The 19,811-nt window shown below is 47.6% G+C and overlaps 10 protein-coding genes across 10 annotated transcripts; 4 read left to right on the top strand and 6 right to left on the bottom strand.

The window, feature by feature from the left end:
* Positions 1-42: 42 nt before the first annotated feature.
* On the top strand, positions 43-928 carry FOMMEDRAFT_110602 (histone-fold-containing protein; the record flags this gene model as incomplete). The annotated part of the gene is made up of 5 exons (XM_007268301.1): positions 43-130; positions 223-288; positions 348-442; positions 494-562; positions 627-928. The coding sequence occupies 5 exons, from the start codon at positions 43-45 to the stop codon at positions 741-743; spliced, it is 435 nt and encodes a 144-aa protein (XP_007268363.1). The 3' UTR covers positions 744-928.
* A 1,192-nt stretch (positions 929-2,120) lies between these two features.
* FOMMEDRAFT_88699 (Ribokinase-like protein) lies at positions 2,121-3,429 on the bottom strand (the record flags this gene model as incomplete). The annotated part of the gene is made up of 7 exons (XM_007268300.1): positions 2,121-2,269; positions 2,329-2,397; positions 2,470-2,705; positions 2,766-2,830; positions 2,913-3,087; positions 3,142-3,306; positions 3,383-3,429. Coding segments are annotated over 7 exons (906 nt in total), but the record flags the coding sequence as incomplete, so codon positions are not given.
* A 548-nt stretch (positions 3,430-3,977) lies between these two features.
* On the top strand, positions 3,978-5,062 carry FOMMEDRAFT_33388 (uncharacterized protein; the record flags this gene model as incomplete). Its single annotated transcript, XM_007268299.1, has 4 exons — positions 3,978-4,062; positions 4,171-4,271; positions 4,410-4,649; positions 4,820-5,062. Coding segments are annotated over 4 exons (669 nt in total), but the record flags the coding sequence as incomplete, so codon positions are not given.
* A 273-nt stretch (positions 5,063-5,335) lies between these two features.
* Positions 5,336-6,459, bottom strand: FOMMEDRAFT_147721 (uncharacterized protein; the record flags this gene model as incomplete). Its single annotated transcript, XM_007268298.1, has 2 exons — positions 5,336-5,569; positions 5,650-6,459. 2 exons carry the CDS (start codon positions 6,457-6,459, stop codon positions 5,366-5,368), a joined length of 1,014 nt encoding a protein of 337 aa, XP_007268360.1. The 3' UTR covers positions 5,336-5,365.
* Positions 6,460-6,650: 191 nt separating this feature from the next.
* Positions 6,651-10,064, top strand: FOMMEDRAFT_88614 (uncharacterized protein; the record flags this gene model as incomplete). The annotated part of the gene is made up of 13 exons (XM_007268297.1): positions 6,651-6,958; positions 7,038-7,224; positions 7,587-7,688; positions 7,747-7,867; positions 7,947-8,422; positions 8,490-8,528; positions 8,583-8,729; positions 8,814-8,990; positions 9,042-9,102; positions 9,153-9,331; positions 9,565-9,675; positions 9,735-9,819; positions 9,910-10,064. 13 exons carry the CDS (start codon positions 6,651-6,653, stop codon positions 10,062-10,064), a joined length of 2,148 nt encoding a protein of 715 aa, XP_007268359.1.
* Positions 10,065-10,488: 424 nt separating this feature from the next.
* On the bottom strand, positions 10,489-12,393 carry FOMMEDRAFT_135342 (uncharacterized protein; the record flags this gene model as incomplete). Its single annotated transcript, XM_007268296.1, has 8 exons — positions 10,489-11,320; positions 11,373-11,428; positions 11,481-11,611; positions 11,668-11,767; positions 11,831-11,902; positions 11,955-12,042; positions 12,093-12,184; positions 12,262-12,393. The coding sequence occupies 8 exons, from the start codon at positions 12,391-12,393 to the stop codon at positions 10,489-10,491; spliced, it is 1,503 nt and encodes a 500-aa protein (XP_007268358.1).
* Positions 12,394-12,820: 427 nt separating this feature from the next.
* Positions 12,821-13,556, bottom strand: FOMMEDRAFT_21521 (uncharacterized protein). Its single transcript, XM_007268295.1, has 2 exons — positions 13,014-13,556; positions 12,821-12,956 (listed from the first exon to the last, which is right to left on the bottom strand). Exon 1 carries the CDS (start codon positions 13,513-13,515, stop codon positions 13,030-13,032), a length of 486 nt encoding a protein of 161 aa, XP_007268357.1. The 5' UTR covers positions 13,516-13,556; the 3' UTR covers positions 12,821-12,956; positions 13,014-13,029.
* Positions 13,557-13,703: 147 nt separating this feature from the next.
* On the bottom strand, positions 13,704-16,132 carry FOMMEDRAFT_110587 (cytochrome P450). Its single transcript, XM_007268294.1, has 11 exons — positions 15,714-16,132; positions 15,553-15,649; positions 15,361-15,497; positions 15,183-15,308; positions 14,881-15,130; positions 14,707-14,829; positions 14,551-14,653; positions 14,463-14,497; positions 14,275-14,408; positions 14,095-14,217; positions 13,704-14,030 (listed from the first exon to the last, which is right to left on the bottom strand). Exons 1-11 carry the CDS (start codon positions 15,890-15,892, stop codon positions 13,814-13,816), a joined length of 1,524 nt encoding a protein of 507 aa, XP_007268356.1. The 5' UTR covers positions 15,893-16,132; the 3' UTR covers positions 13,704-13,813.
* Positions 16,133-17,752: 1,620 nt separating this feature from the next.
* FOMMEDRAFT_158211 (uncharacterized protein) lies at positions 17,753-18,121 on the bottom strand (the record flags this gene model as incomplete). The annotated part of the gene is made up of 1 exon (XM_007268293.1): positions 17,753-18,121. The coding sequence occupies one exon, from the start codon at positions 18,119-18,121 to the stop codon at positions 17,753-17,755; it is 369 nt and encodes a 122-aa protein (XP_007268355.1).
* Positions 18,122-18,152: 31 nt separating this feature from the next.
* FOMMEDRAFT_158210 (uncharacterized protein) lies at positions 18,153-19,774 on the top strand (the record flags this gene model as incomplete). The annotated part of the gene is made up of 13 exons (XM_007268292.1): positions 18,153-18,159; positions 18,214-18,233; positions 18,285-18,414; positions 18,478-18,518; positions 18,578-18,608; positions 18,673-18,705; positions 18,761-18,837; positions 18,899-18,953; positions 19,013-19,111; positions 19,182-19,211; positions 19,270-19,314; positions 19,378-19,471; positions 19,555-19,774. The coding sequence occupies 13 exons, from the start codon at positions 18,153-18,155 to the stop codon at positions 19,772-19,774; spliced, it is 882 nt and encodes a 293-aa protein (XP_007268354.1).
* Positions 19,775-19,811: the final 37 nt, after the last annotated feature.

The following is a 19,811-nucleotide window of genomic DNA, read 5'->3' as shown; positions in this document are numbered from 1 at the left end:
GCATACCACTTGTTACCGCTTCCATACACGCTAGTTTGCACAATGTCTGATCGCGAGGGTGCGAGCGGTGCAGCCGCCTTGGACGACGAGCTTTCCCTACCCAAAGCAACAGTTGCAAAGATGATCAGCGGTGCGTACATGTTCAATATTCGACAACTCGGCCTGTATAGTTCTTTGTCCCCATTCCTGTTGCTGACGTTCGCTGTACTTATGGTAAGCTAGAGCTACTACCGAACGACGTTTCTTGTGCAAAGGATACGCGTGATCTGATCATTGAATGCTGCGTTGGTTCGTCTGTAATCGTGTTTCTTTGTTAACTCGTGTGGTTTATATGATCTTATTCACAGAATTCATACACCTAATATCCTCAGAGGCGAACGAAATATGCGAGCAAGAGTCGAAGAAGACGATTGCGCCTGACCACATCATAAGCGCTCTAAAAGTTGGTACACTCCTTTGCACTCATATACTCAAGACTCATTCGTAAACACAGAGACTCGGTTTCGAAGAATTCACGACTGAAGTAGAGGACGTACTCAAAGACCATAAGAAGCTGGTGAAGGTACGTCCCCCTTCATGGTTCTGAGGTATGGAGATGAATGTAAATTAACTGACCTTTTGCATAGGATCGGGAAAAGAAAGTCTCGAAGTTCGAGCAGTCTGGTTTGACAGAGGAAGAACTGCTTGCCCAGCAAGAAGCACTCTTCGCAGCTAGTCGGGCTCGTTTCGAGGCGAACCAGTAGTCGTCATCGGCTTATCGATATAGCTTTGTTTTTCGAGCGCTCTGCATCCTTTCTATTTTTCATATATATTCTCTCTGCTATAGTAATGTTATTTTTCTTCTTTTTCTTACGAGAGTGCGTGTATCAACGACATTCCTCTACAATGTATGTATACAATTGTGAAATGTAATTGTAATGCGATTCACGAATGCATGCTGGTTCTAAATTGTAAAACGGGTAATATTGAGTGTACCAAATTGAGAAACTGAGAAGAGGCAAAGTTCTGGACCTTACCACCAGTGGTTTGCACAACGCCTTCCTCATTCCAGCTGAAAAAAATAGATATTTTGCGTAATGAACTGATGAAGGCCACTCTTCAGTAATGCGCATTCAACCACTCCATTGCTGTCTTCAGGCACTCTGTATAAGTACCCTCAAAGTTGATAAAGGTGAACATTGAGCTGAGGGACTTACACCCTACCACTCTTCTCATCAGACAAAGCAGATAGAGAATGGCATCACCAGGATCATCGTCTGAAGACAAGACAAGCCAGCCGACCGAAAAGGACAAGCTTGACAAATACAGGAACGAACCCTTCCCTTCATTGTTTAAAAGAGATCCACAACTGAAAAAAAATCCTGAGCTGAATAAAACCCCTGGGCCCGACGCAGGGCAGGACGGAACAGTACAAGGTGGACCGAGAAAGGGCGCACACGGACCAAGCAAGAGACGGAAACCGTCACGCATAACAACCGATTCATCCTTGGTCTTGGAGGATATCAATGAAAAGGACGAAAATCTTGGGGCATTGGATCAAAAGGCGAACGATGAACCCAATACCAAGTGATTCATAGTGATACAAACAAAAGGTATGTATATATTGTCAAACTGAATAAGGTTTGTAAGTGTTGACAATATATAAATGAACTTATATCCAAGATCCACGAGAGGGATCGACAGAGTTGTGGAGTGGATGGTTAACTTACTTTAGACGGTAGTTAGCATCAGTAATTACTTGTGCCTAGTAGTTACTGTGTTATCTATTGTTAAGAAGACTCGTTCGGTATTATCTTGGGGGTCTGTAAACGTGACAAAACATATAGACAACTTCGTCAGTTGCTCTAGGCATCTGATTCTGGGTTATGTGGACAAGTCAATTTTTAAAGACAGGTCTCGGCAGGACGGTATGAGGAGTGACGGGCTTGTTATGCTACTATATTACTCCCGACCTGCCTTCCGTCGTCGTTAGAATGCGGACCGCAGGATCTACAGCACGCCACTGGAAGCTATGACAGTCCTAGTAGATGGAATTCAGTTGCCATTACACGTCCGAGCTTAAAGTATTTAACATGGGAAATGAAATGTAAACTTACTTTTTCTTACATCCCGAGGCAGAATCATTGCAAACGTCTGCTTCGCAGAACTTCTAGCCTTCGAAACGGGCCGTCACCATTCCACAATTCCGTCCCATCTGTATTGTGCGTAAGCTTTGGTAGCCCGAGCTGCTCGACCGTGAATGAGGCCGAAATACTCGCATGAAAGATTGCTATATTTGATATGTAGTATGAGCCGGGGAGATAACGGACGAAGATGCGCTTACTATACCTTCGAAAACATCGCCACCAGAAAGAAGGAGACCGGCGGATAATCCGCCCAAAAAACTATTTCCTGCGCCTTGACGAAGCATGAGATTTAGTCACCACCGGTCCAACAGCACCGGGAAACAACAGGAGAAGAGAGTATCACCTGTTACATCGACGACTCTTTCGCTATTGGCTTTCGACCAATATGCATCGATCCAGCGCCCAGGATGCTCACGGCTTGCAGCGTAGGCACCTAAAGCACCACTTCGGATAATAACACATCCATTCCCATCGGGCCCCACACCGAACCGAAGGAACCGATCGCAGGCCTCCTCGATATTCTCTTTTGTCGGAGGCTGTTGCATTGATAGAATAGACAAAGCTTCTTCTGAATTGGGACTGTGTAGCGCGAAAGTATAAAGTCAATTGCACAATGCGATGTGTCGTAACAATGTCTACCTGAGTATATCAATGTGAGGAAGCACAATCAGGAGTGCAGGGAGTTCCTCGGGAACACATCTATCCTTGCTTGGGCCATTCATGTCAGTGATTACGTCCCGCGAAAGCAATGCAGAGGAAATTCGAAGTCAATGAATTGACACGAACTGGAATCGGTTCGTAGATCGTCACAGGCTTCCAGCTGGGAACGGCGAGCACCTCCGAGATGATCGCGTGTGCACGAGTGGGCGAGCATATGAAGTGCAGTGTGGCAGGCTGGTCAAGATGCGTGTCTCGAAGATCAGATGGAGTTAACCTTCTCCTCGGAGTGATATAGTTAAAGCTATACAAGAGAAATTTTCAGGTCCAGCTTCGAGGAAGAGAGGCGTGTGCCCACCCTCTACTGTCTCCACGATAAATATTAACTGCGCGAGTGGTCACGCGTTCCGAGTCGTCTCTATATAACCACATGTCCTTCCCGAATGCATCTAACTTGGACTGCACTTCTGGAGGGAAGTCTCCCCCGCGGTCGATGATCATGCCAATCTTGTCTGGAGGTAGCCTTAATCCATGGCGATAAGAGAAATGCTCGGGATAAATATGTTTAGATCTAGATTAATCAATGCAGAAAGACAAACCAGATTCTTGCGCCGATGCTTGCATACGTTCCTCCGCCACCTATCTTCGAGCGTACAGTCGGAATGTGCGGAAACTCATTTTTATATAATTTTCACCTGAGGCTCCTGCGTTTTTCCTGTTGGATTTCCCTGTTCGTAAATTCATCGATAATGAACATCCCCAGTGTTACGAAGTGGCGTCCCATTCGCGAATACGAAGTTCAAAATCTATGAAAGTGTTCGCGGAAGCTTGGTGAACAGTGATAGTCTGGTGGTGGTATCGCGATACAACGAATAGGGATCTCGAGTTCTTCTTATACTTCGTCTAAAAAAGGAAGTTGATGAAGTTCGATCTCCGTCTGTTCTGTGTTCCAGCATCGCTGTACTATCATTACCACTGTGCAGCGCTCTCTCATTTGCTCAGTGTATTTGTCCACAAGCTTCATTTGGTGCCCACATGAATGTCTGGGCGGTATTTCTCTCTGACGAATGTTTTACCGAAGACGTACGCGCCTTGTATTTTTTTTCCAACTGGTGTGGATATTTATCCTCCTCTTTGATTATCCGCCAATTATTGTCCTCGATTCGCCATGGCCTCCGCCAAACTTTTCTGAAGAAGCTGTATGAGACTGGTCTCGAACTTGTAGATGTGGAGTCGCAAGCACGCATCAGGCGCTTCTACCACAAGAATGACTCTTATCGTGAGGCTTGTCCATCTATTCAGCGAGAAATGGAACACGGGATTCACTCCTTCATCTGAACGAATTCAACGGCGGAAATGCAACTACATCGCACGACATAATGGGTAGGGTGCTTGCTCGGCAGACTGCTGCCTCGACTCGTCCTCAAGCAGTTCGGGATTTCGCCGAAGAAAGCTACCTTCGGCCGTACCTCGTCCGGAAAACCCTTTGTTGTAAGTAACACAGTCATATTCCTGCTCCATTCGAATCTACACAGCGGAAAACTGGGAGCTTCAGCAGCTATTAACGTCCTTCTTCCCCCCTCTCTGCATCCTTATGGTCTTGCGAAACCCCCTTAATGTTCGGAGAGTATGTCCAACCTTGAGCAAACGATTGGATTCAATGTCTCTCATGACAACGAATACGTCGTCATGGCCTTCCAGACTCGTGAGTCTTCAATTGGAACACATGACCCTGCAGGCGAAGATGCACCCCAAAAGCACGCGAAGACCGTGGACGTAACTGCTATCGGTGTCGATGTCATGAAGGTCACTCTCCCAAGGTACGAGAAGACGGCGAGCTCATTCATACAGAGCATCTCTGATACGGTGCGTATTATACCCAACTCTGGCACACGAGCGGCCAACTGCTTCCAAGACGGAACCTGGCACTTTCGGAGTTTCTCAACGTCCACCGTGATCTTATCTCCAATTCTTCCAGTCCCCATTCGATACGCCTTTTTCTCGCATCCCGTCTCGCACGCTAACTTCTTTGTCAGCTGACCCCACTTGAACTGCGCGCACTAAAGGAAGCCGCCGAGAGCGATGACGCACTACAGCGCCTCTATCTGGTCTGGACACTCAAAGAAGCATACACGAAGGCCCTTGGTCTTGGTCTAGGATTCGATTTTAAACGCATTGAAGTTGACGTGAACGCCCTTCGCGTCTATGTAGATGGAAGCGCACCGACCGGTTGGGAGTTCACGGCATTCACTCTCGAGTCGCAATCGGGAAACGAGTATCAGGTCGCCGTTGCTCGATTCGTAGAACCTGTTGTTGGTGAAGCAAGTGATATTTGGGGACAAGTACATGTGCGGGGTCGTGTGGACGGGAAGACGGACATCGGGACCTGGTTTACGCATTATGACGCAGCCACTTTTATCAAACGAGTTGCCGATTGAAAAATAAGCGCGAGATTCGCGGAACTCCATACGATTCTATTAGTGAATACGATTACAATAGCTAAGAATATAGTAATTTTTAATGTGCCAGAATGTTGCGATAGATAACAAGAACCCATGACCAAAAGACAGAAACAGCAAAGTCTAATACAAACCGGTGTCAATGGCATCTTCACCAGGCGATTCGTTTGGTGTGGCGGCAGCAGCATGTGCCCTAGCCGGACTAGGCTTAACATGACCGCCCTCCGCCGCTGCATCCTTCCAGGAAAACCACCGGAAGCCTGCAAGTTCGGCGCTGACCAGCTCGGGAAGCGTGGAAAGTATCTGAACGACCTGACCGTAAAATGTCTGCACGAGGCAGGAAAAATGACAAATTTGGAATTAGAAACGCCGACGATCAAGCATCATTTAGTAGCAGCCAAGCTCACCTCGTCAGGCTGATCAGAGGCATGATACATCGTCATGATGCGAAGGAAGTGGAGGTGTGGGAGGCTCTGTGCCAGGGACCGCAGAATGGATGGGGATAGCGAGTGCGTGAGTGCACCGAATACGGTAATTGGAGAAGAAGCGCGCGAGAGCGCGTCAAGAACCTGCTCTGAAAGCTCCCCAGGGTACAGATGCACACTCTCAAGCGGCCGGCCTGGGACGAGAACCGCCGCAGCATCACTTGGTCCCATGTAACACGCGAGATTGGGGAGCGCGGAAGCCGGCAGCACATGGGCGGACGGCGTCCTGGAAGATGAGGACAAAGAGGCCGCGTGCTCGCCGAGCTGAAGCTCTTTGACCGCGGGGACGCGCTGTAGAAAGGAACAGATACTTTCGTCGAGTGGCAGATTACAAGAAAAGTGGACGAGTCGCGTGTAGAATGTTCCGTGCGTTTCGGCTGCGAAAAAGGCACGACTGGCGGCTTGAGGGATGACCACATCCAGAGAAGCGAGGTTGTGCATATGTGCTATGCCCGCTCCTAATAAATCCACAAATGGCCGAAGCAGGGAGGCATTTGGATCGAGTCTGAGCGACAGCGTGCGGACATGGCGAGCAAGTTCGGGTCTCCTATGTAGTGTCTTGAAGCAGCGAACAGCATGCGCAGGCTTTGTGAGCGCGATGCGCCGGTAGAGGTAGCGCTGAGCAAAAGGGCAGAACAACGGGCTGGCGACAGCAAGGGCAACGAGGTCGGGCTGGTCAATAAATTGGCAAAGGACGTCGAGGACGTCGAGGGGAAGCTGTGCGAGGGGCATGTTCGATGTGGATGAATGGAGAGGAAGAGAGCAGAGGGCTCGTCTTAAGTAGGAGGAGGAGAGGGACGGCTAAAATAGTATTTGATTCACTTGAAACGATATCAATATATCTGGCTTACGTATGCATTGTCCTACCGCTTATGGGGCCCACAGCCTTGCCTCCTGCTACTGGACCCTGCACTCAACTTGCCATGCTGCACGCTGCGAGGCTTGTTCGCCCTCGGCCTCCAGCGCATGTCGCCCGCCTGTCATTCTCTACCTCCTGTCTCGCAAAAACAGCCGCCAGTGCCTCCTCTCGCCATCTCGCGTTCTCGGGTATTTTATCTCTTCTCTCTTTCATTTCTGATCACTTGTTCATTTCCCAATTCTTTCCCGTTCCTCCTTCGTTTCTTAAATTACATTCAGGAGTATACCCTGTCCGCACACATGACTGCGGCGCACTCAGAGCTTCCGATGCAGACAGAAGTGTGGTCTTAGCTGGCTGGATTCTCCCGCAGAGGTTCGTTCCTGCCGGAGCGGTTCGGACATTGTACTCTATGAACTCAGTTTACTAACGCACTTATTCATCACTGTATCAGAAAAATATCAAACTCCGTTTCATTCTTCTCCATTAAAGACTCCAGTGGCACAACGCAACTTGTACTCAATAGGAACAGCCCGCAGAGCTCGAAAACTCTAGATGTGCTCTCTACCATTCCCGTCGAGTCAGTCGTTCTTGTTCAGGGATCCGTGCGCGTACGCCCCCAGAAGGCCCACAGGAAGATCGTGAGTTTACTCATCTACACCCCGTTTATACAGTATCCGAGCTCTAGGGCCACGTATTGCGTGGAAGCATTAGCGCCAGTCTGTTGTTGAACCTGCTCGCTCGTCTGCGCCGAGAAGACGGGAAGCCTGTAGAGTTACAAAGAATTGGCCGAGAGAAGCCCTTCCCGAAATGCTATGAGAATAATTTGCATCTTCAAGATGATCTGGCGCCAATCGCAGCTAGGTTCTAAGGTTCCATCTTCGCATATATCTGGCAATCACCTTGCCTCTGACTCATCCTCTGATTCTAATCGCTCTTCGTCCGACTTAGAGTTCGCGCTACATATCTTTATGCGCAATTGTAACTAACTATTGGATTGTAGGACCCCACCGGTGAAGTGGAAGTTCTCGTCAAGGAAATCATTCTTCTAAATCCGGCTGACCATGTGTCGATGCCATTTCTACCGTCGGATACCAAGAATATTGTGCGTCCACTTCGAATAATATATTGGCGACTCAACTGGAGACGCATGTCCTATTTAGGCTAACGATGAATTGAGAGCTCGATTCCGGCATCTCGATCTTCGACGCCAACCTCTGGCCGTTAACCTACGCAAAAGAAGCCTCGTCGTACACGAGATACGAAACTTCCTACATGATGAAGGTTAGCTACCGCACTCGCGATGCAAACCTATCGCAACTACTTTGACGAGATGATGTGTAATAATCTTGTCAAACCTTAGGTTTCATAGACGTCGAGACACCCATGCTTTTAAAGTCGACTCCGGAAGGAGCACGGGAATTTCTTGTACCGACACGTTTGTTACAGCAGGATTCAAAGAACAGCAAGCGAGAGCCTCAATTCTATTCCCTGGCTCAATCGCCACAACAGCCGAAGCAGCTTCTGATCTGCTCTGGGGCAGTTGATAAGTATTTTCAGATTGCGCGCTGTTTCCGCGATGAAGACGGGCGAAAGGACCGTCAACCCGAGTTCACACAAGTTGATTTGGAGATGGCCTTCGTATCGTGGGGTAATCATGCGGGCTCGCCAGACAGCGTTAAAGAATCCGGAGATAAGTGGCGTATCGGCGGGCAGGAAGTTCGACGTGTCGTCGAGGCACTCGTGAACCGAGTCTGGACTACTGCCCATAATGCCGATCAGAATACCGTTCTTCCTTCCCGCTTCCCTGTCATGACTTACGCCCAAGCTATGGGTCGGGTGCGTCGCGTGTTTGGAAAACGAACCTTTCATTAAACGCTAATGTGACCCGTCGTTGCAAAGGCAGTTTGGCTCCGACAAGCCTGATACACGATTCGGATTGGAGGTAATGTTTTTCTATTGCCGGATCGGACCACCTTCTCAATACTCCCACTGTCAGATTAACGACATGACACCTATGCTTCTATCGGCGACTAGTGATGTTCTCGTCTCAGCGGGAAAGATCGTTGAGTATTTCATCGTACGTAGAATGGACGCTGCCTTCTCCAAGGCATCACTCGCTTGCCAATCCGAATGGTTTGATGGTGTGGTACGTTTTAGTGTGCACGCGGAGATAATTATGTCTCTTATCGCTATGATGGCTGCTTTACTGACGCTTCACCTGCCTTAGGAAGCAGCGCAAATAACTAAGGACAATCTTGACAATTGGCTACTCCAAAGTACACTCCTACGAACGGAGTCGGCTCCGGTTTTCCCGACTGCCAGCGATACAGCAGCACTGAATCAAGCCCTTTCCATACAGCCTGGAGATTGCATTTGGTTATCACGGAGAAATGCCGTGGCTGAGGTCCGCACCCGCATCCCACCTTCCAGAGTAATATTGAGTTTCATTTGATAGGGTGGTGCGACAAGTCTCGGCAAGGCCCGTCTTCGTATAGCCCAAGTTGCAGAACAACTTGGTAAGTACTTTATCCCGTCTGTCCCGCGAACCATGTTCATCCGTATTCAGGCACCTATATGCCACCAAATCAGCCACATTTCTTATGGATCACGGAGTTCCCATTGTTCACGCGAGCGGACGATGATAAGGGCTTTCTCGCAAAGGGCCGTTGGAGCAGCTCGCACCATCCTTTTACAGCCCCAATGTGGCAAGACATTGAAAAGCTTTATGGAGGCGATACCGCTTCAGTGCGTAACCTTTCCTCTTACGCCTATGCGCCTTCAAAAGCTTCCGGATCGCTGACGGTCTGGATCTCCATTGTTAAATGCCCTACTTCTTTCACGCGTGCGCCACACGACATGTGATGCATGCCATCCTATCACGCCCCCTGCTCCTTTAACCAACTGTCGCCATTCATATGTATACGTGAAACGCGCATCAATCCGAATTATACATCCGTCGATTTGCTTCACGGCAATAGGTCCGAGGCCAGCACTATGACCTCGTTCTTAATGGGGTTGAGATCGGCGGCGGCTCTGTCCGAGTGCACGACCCCGCAATGCAAGAATTCATTTTTGACAAAGTCCTCGAGGTGCGATGGTCGCCCATCCCGCTTATGCGTTCGGGAATTAACCCTCGTTCCTCGTTTAGCTCTCGGCAACAGAAAAGGCTTCATTTGAACACTTGCTACACGCTCTACGGTGCGGAGCTCCTCCCCATGGCGGCATTGCGCTTGGTACGTGTATCTCATAAACTACAACTTTATTTACGTTTAATGATCTTCGTTCTGTTCGTTGCTTCATCTCCCTTAATGAATGTTCTACAGGCTTTGACCGCCTTATGGCGATACTATGCGGAACTCAAACCATCCGGGACGTCATCGCATTTCCGAAGACCGGAGCTGGGACAGACACGTTCTTTAAAAGCCCGTCTGCCGTCAGCGATGATGTCCTAGCACAGTATGGAATCAAGAAGATTTAGGTCCTGCACTCATACCTCGGTGCACTCATACCCTTGGAGACATTGGTGCAATGCGGAAAGGGCTTTTTGGTGGAAATAACTGGTATCCTAGGAGACATGTCCTAATTAAAAGTAACATACATATCTGCACACATGTACGTAGACTTGAACGTCCATGACCCCCAACTCAATTCTTTAAAACCGGAAGCGTTACGTCGTGCCTACATGCATTGAAGAAATGAACTTGAATAATATGAACAAATGACGATTCGTGAAAGACGAACGGATGAGTGAAAATAGATTATGTAAGTTAAAATCGAGTTGTGAAATAGTTGAACATATGCAAACGGAATAATACACAAGAATACCGAAGGCTTGAAAAAGAGAAAGAACGTCCGTTGCGCAATCATTTTGATGTCACAATAAAAAAAGAGGGGACGCTAGACTACCCTCGTTCGACATCAGAGTCTGCTGGCGCTGAGTGAGTGGCACGTTCGTCGGGTACTGCCGTACTACTTGACGTCTCTTCGTTCCCTCGTCCCTCATCCTGCCTAGAAGTCGTTGACTGCGAGCCCCACACAGGTTCCTCTGAGGCAAAGGCACTCTGTAATCCATTAAGACTCGTCTTCGCCTGCAAATCTCTCTGCCTTACAGTCTCCGTGCTCGACTCCCGGTTATGCGCGTTGAACGAAAAGTTCGGCATCGTAGACGACATTTCCGGCTCCGATTGCGATTGCGATTCCGATGGTACACGCAAGCTGCTGCCGGTTCCTCCGGATTCGGAGACAGAAGAGGCTGCTTCGCTGATCGCAGACAAGGACTTGCGTAACCTTGACGCTACGTTTCGTACTCCACTTGGACTCCTGATAGGCGCTGGGGCGGGAAGAGAGCTTCCAGAACTAGAAGCAGAACTCCCCGGGTAAGAAGCCCTGCGAGACGAACTCGGTGGCGAAACTGTACGGTTCACAATCACTGTCGCTGCGCTTTTGGCTGTTGGAGGCGGGCTCGGAGTCGGAGTGTGCACGTCTGCCCAGTCTGATGCTGAACTCCCCCCAGCATCATGCTCATCCGTCCATGAAGCACCACCAGGACTTGCTGCAAAGCTTGACGATGGGTCAACCTCCGTAGAATGTATCTTCGGGGATGGTGTTGCAGAGTTATCAAAGATGGACAACGGTGCGAGGATGCTGAATATTTGATCTTCCGTCTTAGGGGGACCATAAGAGTCAAAGGGATCCGGAATAGACTGGAGCATGGGCTCTATCACTGGGTCGGACCTAAGAGTAGCAGAGCTTAGAATGAAACCACAAAATGTAGAATACTACCTACGCTTTGGCCGAAAACCGGTCAATAACATCCAAAGTCGATCGGACTACTAATGAAACCTGAAATATCAGGTTAGAAAACCATAATTAAAAATCCGTATGACTTCCCTACCTGCCCTTGAACGAAATCCCAGACCTCTTCCTCATGTTCAAGAATCTCTTGATAATGAGACACCCTTAGCTCGTCAAGTTCTTCGATCTGCCGCTGCAGGACCGCTAGAGCTTCCCGGAAACTCTGCAAGTCTGAGCATTGTGAGTTAACAATGCGGCAAGAACGAAGAGAGTATACGTTTCCTCACTTCTGTTCTTTTTCCGCCCGAGGTTCATATTCTGCGTCTCTGTCTGGTGGATAATCCTACTTTTCTCCCTTAGAGCCCTTTCATATGTTGCGGAACGCTCCTAGGAAACAATTATACTTGAGTACACGAGAAATGGCGGAAAAGTTGGAGAAATAACTCGTACTGCTACGGTGGCACGGTATGTCTCAAGGTGTTGTCGTAATGGTCTCTCAAATCGTTTGTCAAGTGAATCACTCTGTGAAAATTTTAGAAAGAGTTAGATACAAGGTATTCTATCCATTGCTCACAAGAACATGCCAATGGTTACCCATTAGATGATGTAGACCGGATGCTGCCAGGAGTCGCGACCCTGATAGATACGAAGTTCCCTTAAGACTATTTGACCCTTAGTCTAGCTGGATAACAAGTTGTAGCATCGGACATACCTTGCACAAATTTCCATAGCATCAGCGAAGTCAGCTGTAGCTTTCGACATGTGCATTAAAGCATCTCGGTACGCAGCAGAAGTATTCAGGAGCTGTCAGCACAGCACGAACAATCAGCCCCAACTCAAGTAACACACGACACGTCACTATTAATGTGATAGTAGCTCACATTCTCATATGCCTGGAGACTTGTCTTCAAGTCCGCCCGAGTGATGATTTTCTCTGGTGCATTCGTACCGAGGTCCATTTGGGATGCTTGCGTGGCTTCTGAGAGTGTAGGCGATAGAGCTCTTGGTGTCATCGCTGCGACATTCTGGTTTAATGTCAAAGAACGCAGAGAACGAGGTTTTGGCATCCCGGATTAACAAAATGGTAGCGTAGTTCAACCACGCTGGTGGGATGAAGCGTGTAGTGTAGGGAGTATCGCCGTCGGAAGGGTGCTGTTTACGGAAGCGGTGATCGGCGCTACGAACGTTATTTACTAGTACTTCTACTAAGTTATTAAATGCCAAAACAAAGAGGTTCACCGCCTCAAAGAATTCACTACACCGCGTGGCTTATGCTGAACAAGTGCATTTCAACGGTTGCACATGTGTTATTGTATTTGTTATGGAGTTCTTTGCTTCAAGTTGTACACAGGATTGGCATGGTCGATTCATTCATCTAAAACTTATTCTTTTCGGAACCTTTTTTGTCTTTGAAATCCATCGTGAAACAAACGAAAGTATGATTTGTTAGACTGGGAACAGATCTTAAAGGCATTGCAATAGATGTGATTAAATGACGTAGACAGATGATTGCATTACATGGTGACTTGGCGAACTGGAAAACCCGAAGGATACCAGCATAATTTATGACTGCTCCCTATAAACAATTATGAGATAAATCTTCCGAGAGATAGTTCATGAATGCACTGCATACCTAGCTATCCGCGCATCTACCCTCGGACTCCAGCAGAGATAGCAGTCATCTTATCCGGCTGATGACGCAAATAGAACAATTTCGCTCTCCTCATCCTCCTTCCAGCTCTCCCGCCTCCTCCACCAGCCCTCTGAATCACCGAAACACTCTTCAAATCCGGCGAGTTCACGAAAAACTGCATCTCCACACCAATCTTCTGCACCACATTCCGTAACGTGAAACTCGTATGTGGACCACGTCGACGTACGGCGAGGAGTACACCAGAAAATGAAAACGGCGCTTGGTGCGTATGGACAGTCAGGACGGAGCCCGGTTGAAGACGTTCTGGATGTCGTCTACTGAAAAGGACATCGACCATGTGTCGTTTTTCTGGTGCAACGAGCGTTTTTCGTAGATGTTCCATGAGTCCCTTGCCTTTTCGGAGCGCGTCGGTAGGCGGTATAGGTTCAGGGATGGCAGTCGCAACTTTGGAGTATGGATAAGGAGAGACTGCCGTAGACATTCGTCTTACAGCCCATCTTGTAAGGTTTGAGAACATGGCCGCGTCCGTTGGAAGAATGAGCTCAGGTTAACAGACAGGCTGCAATTGAAAATAAGTACAGCCGGAGAGACGCAGATCACCGCTGATCATCCTTAGGCCACTTGTTCTAATGCACAAAACATAAAACTCAATTCAAAGGATAATATCTTGACTACTCAGTATACTAACAAATGTCATATTATCATAGGTCAATCATCAAGTAATAACATCCTAACTCCCGACTGGTTGTGAATTCCGTTGCATTTCAATCAATCGCTTTTCAGGCTTCTTTCGCAGCGTTTTCTACAATTTCCCTCAAGTTGGGAATGCGAGGTTCAAACTTGACACGAAAAGGTAACGGATGTGTGTTCGCCGTATCCGTGAATGCGAGGCTATCGATAGGTGAAGACGGGTCTTGCGAAATATTGAAGGCCCACAGAAGAAACGCTGTATTGATGAAGACAGAACGGTTAGCAACATGTTGTCCAGGACAAACACTGGAATGAGTCGTTAGCATCAGATTTATGAGCGAAGCGGGAACAACTATGAAGTAGCACTTACCGGCGTCCAAATCCAAAGTTGAAGTATTTTATCTTCTCGTTTATCTCGCCCGTTTCGGTTATCCATCGAGATGGTATAAACGACTCCGGCTCTGGATAAAATTCCGGGTCTTTTCCGATTCCCCTACAACGGGTCAAAAGGTATAAAATAAATGTTTAAGCATACCAGAAGGTAACTTACCAATGGTTCCCAACAACCGTCGCACCTTCTGGGATGCAGTACTGTCCGTAGACGATATCCTTAGTTGCCCGGTGCGGGAAACCACCGACGCTAACGGGGCGCCATCGGTATGTCTCCAGATAGAATGCGGTGACCTGCACAAGTTTACTAAGTTAGCGAGCAAAGTTATCGACAGACCTATAGCGTACGGCAGTTAAGGCATCCATATCGCCGAATGAAGGCACTGTGGAGAGGGCTCAAACTTTATATACTAGGATTACTGATTAGGAGGCGTACTTCTTTCTCGCCCGACCACAGCATCGAGCTGTTCTTGAACATGACGTTGCATATCTGGGAACAAAGCAGCGGCCATGATAACGATACTGAGAGCGGCTGCGGTCTGAGATAGATGTTTAGCACTGAAGATGATGCATTCGCCGAAAAAAAACTGACTGTATCCGAGCCGGCACCAAACATTGACCCGGCAAGATACGCTAGCTCATCGTCGCTCAATTCAAGCTCACCTTGCCTTTCAATAAGATATTTTGCAAAACAAGGCTGGGCCTCGTTTCGTCGCTAAGAAATTCATTAGTGCAATCGCTCCACGGGTGATAGCGGGAAATGTACCATGCGTTCTCGTACGCTGTCGAGTTGCGATCGGAACAAAGCAAGTTCTTCTTGATGGAATCTTTTTGGTTCGCTAAGGAACCCAGGAATGAAACGTAAGAAAGGATACGCGTCGACAAGGTAAAAGCCTGGAGTCATTGCCCTGCCAAGCCGGAAGAGGCATTTGTTGACTTCCTGAACCTCTGGATCGGAGTAGGAAGTGGGTGTTTGTTTTCCGTATGCTAAAGTCATGATAAAACTCGCTGCGTATCTTGACAGAACATTCATCAGTACCAGTTTAAATCAATTCCAGTCTCTCCTACCTTTTCGTATGTTCAATGTGACGATCTGGCTTTTCCAATATGTCAAGAATAACATTCCTTGCGTTTCGGGCTTGTATCGGCTCGTACGCTTCAACAACTTTGAGGTGCATTTGTGATTGCAGTGCTCTGATAATTGAATCAGAATTGTGATTCTGCAACCAGAATGTTGTGTGCTCACTTCCGTAATTTACGAAACCTCTCTCCATGGCGGACTAGGAGAATTCTCTTGTCCCCTGACATTACTTCCCCCGCGGCGATGACACGCGGTCGGTCAACAAGGTATGCATTTTCCTTTTCCATGATATCAATTGCAGCCTGACAGAAACTTAGTTAATATTACTCCTCAAGAAGCGAGGCATCACATCCGTACCTGCTGTCCGCAGATAATGATGTAGACCCTCCCTCCCTTTCGAAGCGTTATCAATGGTCCGTATTCTTTAGCCCATTGAGCATAGACTCTCGGAGCACTGATATACCACGGAAGTAAATTAAGAAATATGGATATAGTCATGGTCATTTGGGACAACTAACTGAGGTCTGGGAAACTCATTTCCAAAAAGCCAGTGGCCTCTTGGACCTGGTGGCAGAGGAAGCTGAGACCTACGCTTGCCAAAGCGTCCAAGACGGAGAGCCAACAGTAGGATAGCGCAGAAAACGAACACTTTCGTTACAGAAACATTGTAGAATAGTCCATCGTAGAGTAACGACATCGTGGTAGAGAACAGACGGGCGAATCAATGTGGAATTCAACGGAGTAGGGACTTATAAATGATGCCAGTTCGCTGCTTCAGCTTGAGACGAAAGCTGTGTCACGGCGTTCTGACGGAGACTCTCATGAGAATGAACTCGGTTGAATAGGCATAAGCCCTTCTGACCAAAGAGAGCTAGGCACGGCAGAGCGTGTCAATGCGAATCAGAATGCAAAGTCGGTAATGCTGATTTGGTACATGCAATACCAGTGCACGTCACATCGAAGCGCACGACCGCTGGGATCGCTCATATGCTTTAATGGATTAAGTAAGCCAGGGTCGGCATATGTCTGAGAATTTCGCTCCATTTTTGGAAGACAGTCCCGTGTGGCCTGCAAAGTCACTCAAATTGTCTTCCTCTTGTGAATTTGCTCCTGCACTCGTTCTGTATTGCGCAGCCCCTCCTCTTTTCAGTGGCCCTCCTCTTTTTATACGGTGACACACTCAACCTTCTCAGCCCTCCCATCCCCACCACCATCTCTCAAGCCCTAGAAAATGGCGAAGTCCACCCGGTCCAAGGTCAAACGCTCATATAGGGCAAAGAAACGTGAAGACGGCATATACGCAGCGATAGAAGCCGCCCGGCTAGCAAGACTTTCCTCCAAACTGCAGGCCATCCGCAATGCCGACAAGGACGGCGATGTCGAAATCACTGACGAAGAAACAAGAGAAGGAGATACGCTTAATACTATAGACCCAGGTTCGTCTTGGTTCCTCCTTCTTGGCCTCATTGACCATACGGATGTCAATTTCGAGAGCCTTGAACGGATTCAAGACTCCATGAAGCTCCATGTCCTCGACGCATATTGAGTCATGTCATTATGCCTCGTGACAGGATGACCTTCTTTTCTTACCTTTTATTCGCTCCCATCGCTTTACATTTGTCTTCGGCTTCTTGAAAGTTCACGGCATTAACAAACTATTCGACGATATCATCTAGAAGGACGACCCGCAGTTGACCCATCCCATGCAGGTGTGTAGGCCTATTCGGGCAGCCCTGTGCAGTTGTTCACCGCTATGCAATCTTTGACTAGACTCGATGGAATTTGATGGCTCCACTCAGCATAAGTCAGCCCAAAAGATATCCACGCACGGCCCGCGCACGTCACGTCATACAGAATGGCGATTGTCGAAGGGTTTACCGGCGCGACCGAAACCACGTGGAATGAACCGTCAAGGCAGCATCGCAGCCAAATCGAGGGCAGGCCGCGCTCACCGCCGAAGATGACCATCCGTGCTCTTGTCGATTCTCCTCCGAGGGTGCTGATACTATCTCTTTCCGCTCGGCTGATCAGCACGGCATGTCATAACGTGATACAACAAAATGTTCCCCCTCTAGGGCACGATTGTCATAGAAAAGGACAAACCCAACGGACGCACTGATATATGTTTATGTAGTTCTTCTAGATACATTTGACGAGCAATTCTGTCCCTATGTTGTGAATATTCTCTGTAATCTAATGGCTGCTTTTCTACTTTTTTTAGACGCGTACTTATTTTCGGCTCGGGCAGAAATACATCAACTGCGCTGGTGGAATGTTAACTACTTGCCGGACGTCATGGTCTATTCACACCCATCGTATAGCGAGTGGGACATTCGCCGAAGAAGGTACTTGTTTGTGAAGATCTACCTCCAGACTAAACCGAGAATCGGTAATTCTACACCCCGATGCTGTACATCATGAAACTGGTAGTCTTTGATCAAATCAGTTCCCCGTCTGTCTCTGTTGTGCCTAGGAATTCGAATGACCTTGTTTACTTTCCCTATCAATCGATACGGCGGACTCAACTTTAAGCTTGAGCTTACTGGCTTGCTGTGTGCTATTTGAGCTGATAGGGGACATCGTGCTGATCTGCGAACGCTTCTGCCTGATCGGCCGAATACGGTTTCGCCTCACTAGGTAAATCATCATGCCTGGAGTGATTCTGCTTTCGGTCCCGCATGATACATGGCCGACTTAACTGCCACATATCTGCCCCGATGTCGTCGTCTGCGCTTGTGTCCCTACAGCTCAGTGGGGCTCGACTGCTTAAAGTGACTTGTCTGGGTACCTCACTGCGTTGCATCCCAATATCCCGATACAGCTGCAGACAATGGCTTCGTCTGAATTCGATGACTTGACGAGTGTTGCTCAGGATGTTTATGTCTCCCGAGTGAGTCTCTTCATACTCCAAATTGTGCATACTCATTCTTACAAAAAATATTATACCTCCCAAGTTTATGATAAGTAAGCTATTGTTGAGCTCTTTAAGTTCCATTAGCTGAAGTAGAATTCGTTTAGCTGCTACCGCTGCATGCCTTGTGAGTTTGTTTACCAGTGCTATAGTTGTGTCCATTCTTATAGCTATACAGTTTTACGACTATATTCTCACGTTTGAGGATGAACGATACCTCATCTGGCCCTCCCATCTCTCCTATACTAAACTTGCATTCTTTGTTAACCGCTACTTACCAATGCTTGCGACAATTGGCGTGCTGCACAGTAACCCATGCTATTCTCCTACATCAAAGGCTCCTTATAATTGATAACCAAACCTATTTTAAGCGCTTATCATAGAGGATGCTTCTCAGACTGATTATTTCGATGTAACGGTTTTATCCATCTGGCCTTGATATCATCCCGCTGACGACATTGATATAATCAGACTTGCAAGGCGAGGTTCCTGATTTTCAGTAGTGAGTATTCAAACCGTGCCTGATAACTTTTATCGTGTATCAACTGAACGCCGTTGGTGTACAGGCTTCGTGTTGGTGGAGTTCCTCGTCGCTGCCTGTGCGTTCGCACCCTGGTCTTACGGGATAAATCATTACTAAAGTGCAAAAAATAGTCATCATCTATACTCGTGCATATGCTGTGTGGGGATGCACTAGACCTATGCTTGTTCTTCTCACAGTCGCATACGTTGTACGTTCCCTTACTCTTTTTAATGGCGGTTCAACAAGAATAATAACATCTTTCTCTGTAGGCCTTCTGTGCTCTCGCGACGTACTTCGCCGCACACTTCATAAGCTCGGTGACAGGTTCTTGTCCAACCTATTCTAACTAACTATAGGATATGGTCCTGATGTTAATATTACAGTCTTTGACCAACAATTATTCTCGAGAGGCTGTATCCTTGGCTTGCACAGCTGCCATGCGTGCTTATTTGCCTTGATAATTCTCGTGATATCCGAATCATGTGAGTAAATTGCAATGTAGATTCGTACTTGAGCTAAGATGGACTAAATATACGCAATGCGTCATGTTAGTTGCACTCGTGATGATCCTGGTCAAAGCATGTAAGCTATTTGTTTCGCATTGATCTAGCACACTCGGTACTAAACCATGTAATTTCAGCTCAGATGCCAAACTCAACAATGATGCAACAAATATCGGAGGATGGTTTGTATTTCCTTTCGTCACTCTTATCTTAATGTTCAATTCATTGCTCATTATGAGATATAGGCATTGTTTATTACATAATCGTCGTATGCACTTCCATAGCAAACATTGTCATACTCAGTAAAGCTCCTCCTACACTGTGTGACTTCCTGCTCGCGTGAGTCTTCCATCTTCTCCAGCTTCACTCCATGCCCATCTCGTCGAACTTATCCTAATATTTTCTTTTCCCCCCTTTTATAGCACGCAAGCTGCACTACAAAGCATCTGCTGCAACCACCTAATGTTCCGCATCAAAGGGACGTGCTTAAGTACCTCTCTCTCATTCAAGTGCTACACCCGTCCACATTCGCGAATGCAGTCTGATGCACAGATCACTTCTGATGATATTGAATTGGGTCTGCCAATGCTTGGGCTTCCCACAGTTCTCGACCTTCCGAGTTACAGTTCTAACCCGTCGTAAAACTACTTTCCAATGGAAGTAGCCTGTCCTGGAGAAG

This window comes from Fomitiporia mediterranea, assembly GCF_000271605.1.
Source record: "Fomitiporia mediterranea MF3/22 unplaced genomic scaffold FOMMEscaffold_8, whole genome shotgun sequence".
Lineage (NCBI taxonomy): Eukaryota > Fungi > Basidiomycota > Agaricomycetes > Hymenochaetales > Hymenochaetaceae > Fomitiporia > Fomitiporia mediterranea.
The sequence above is the reverse complement of the archived record's forward strand: the minus strand, read 5'-3'. Positions and strand labels throughout refer to the sequence as shown.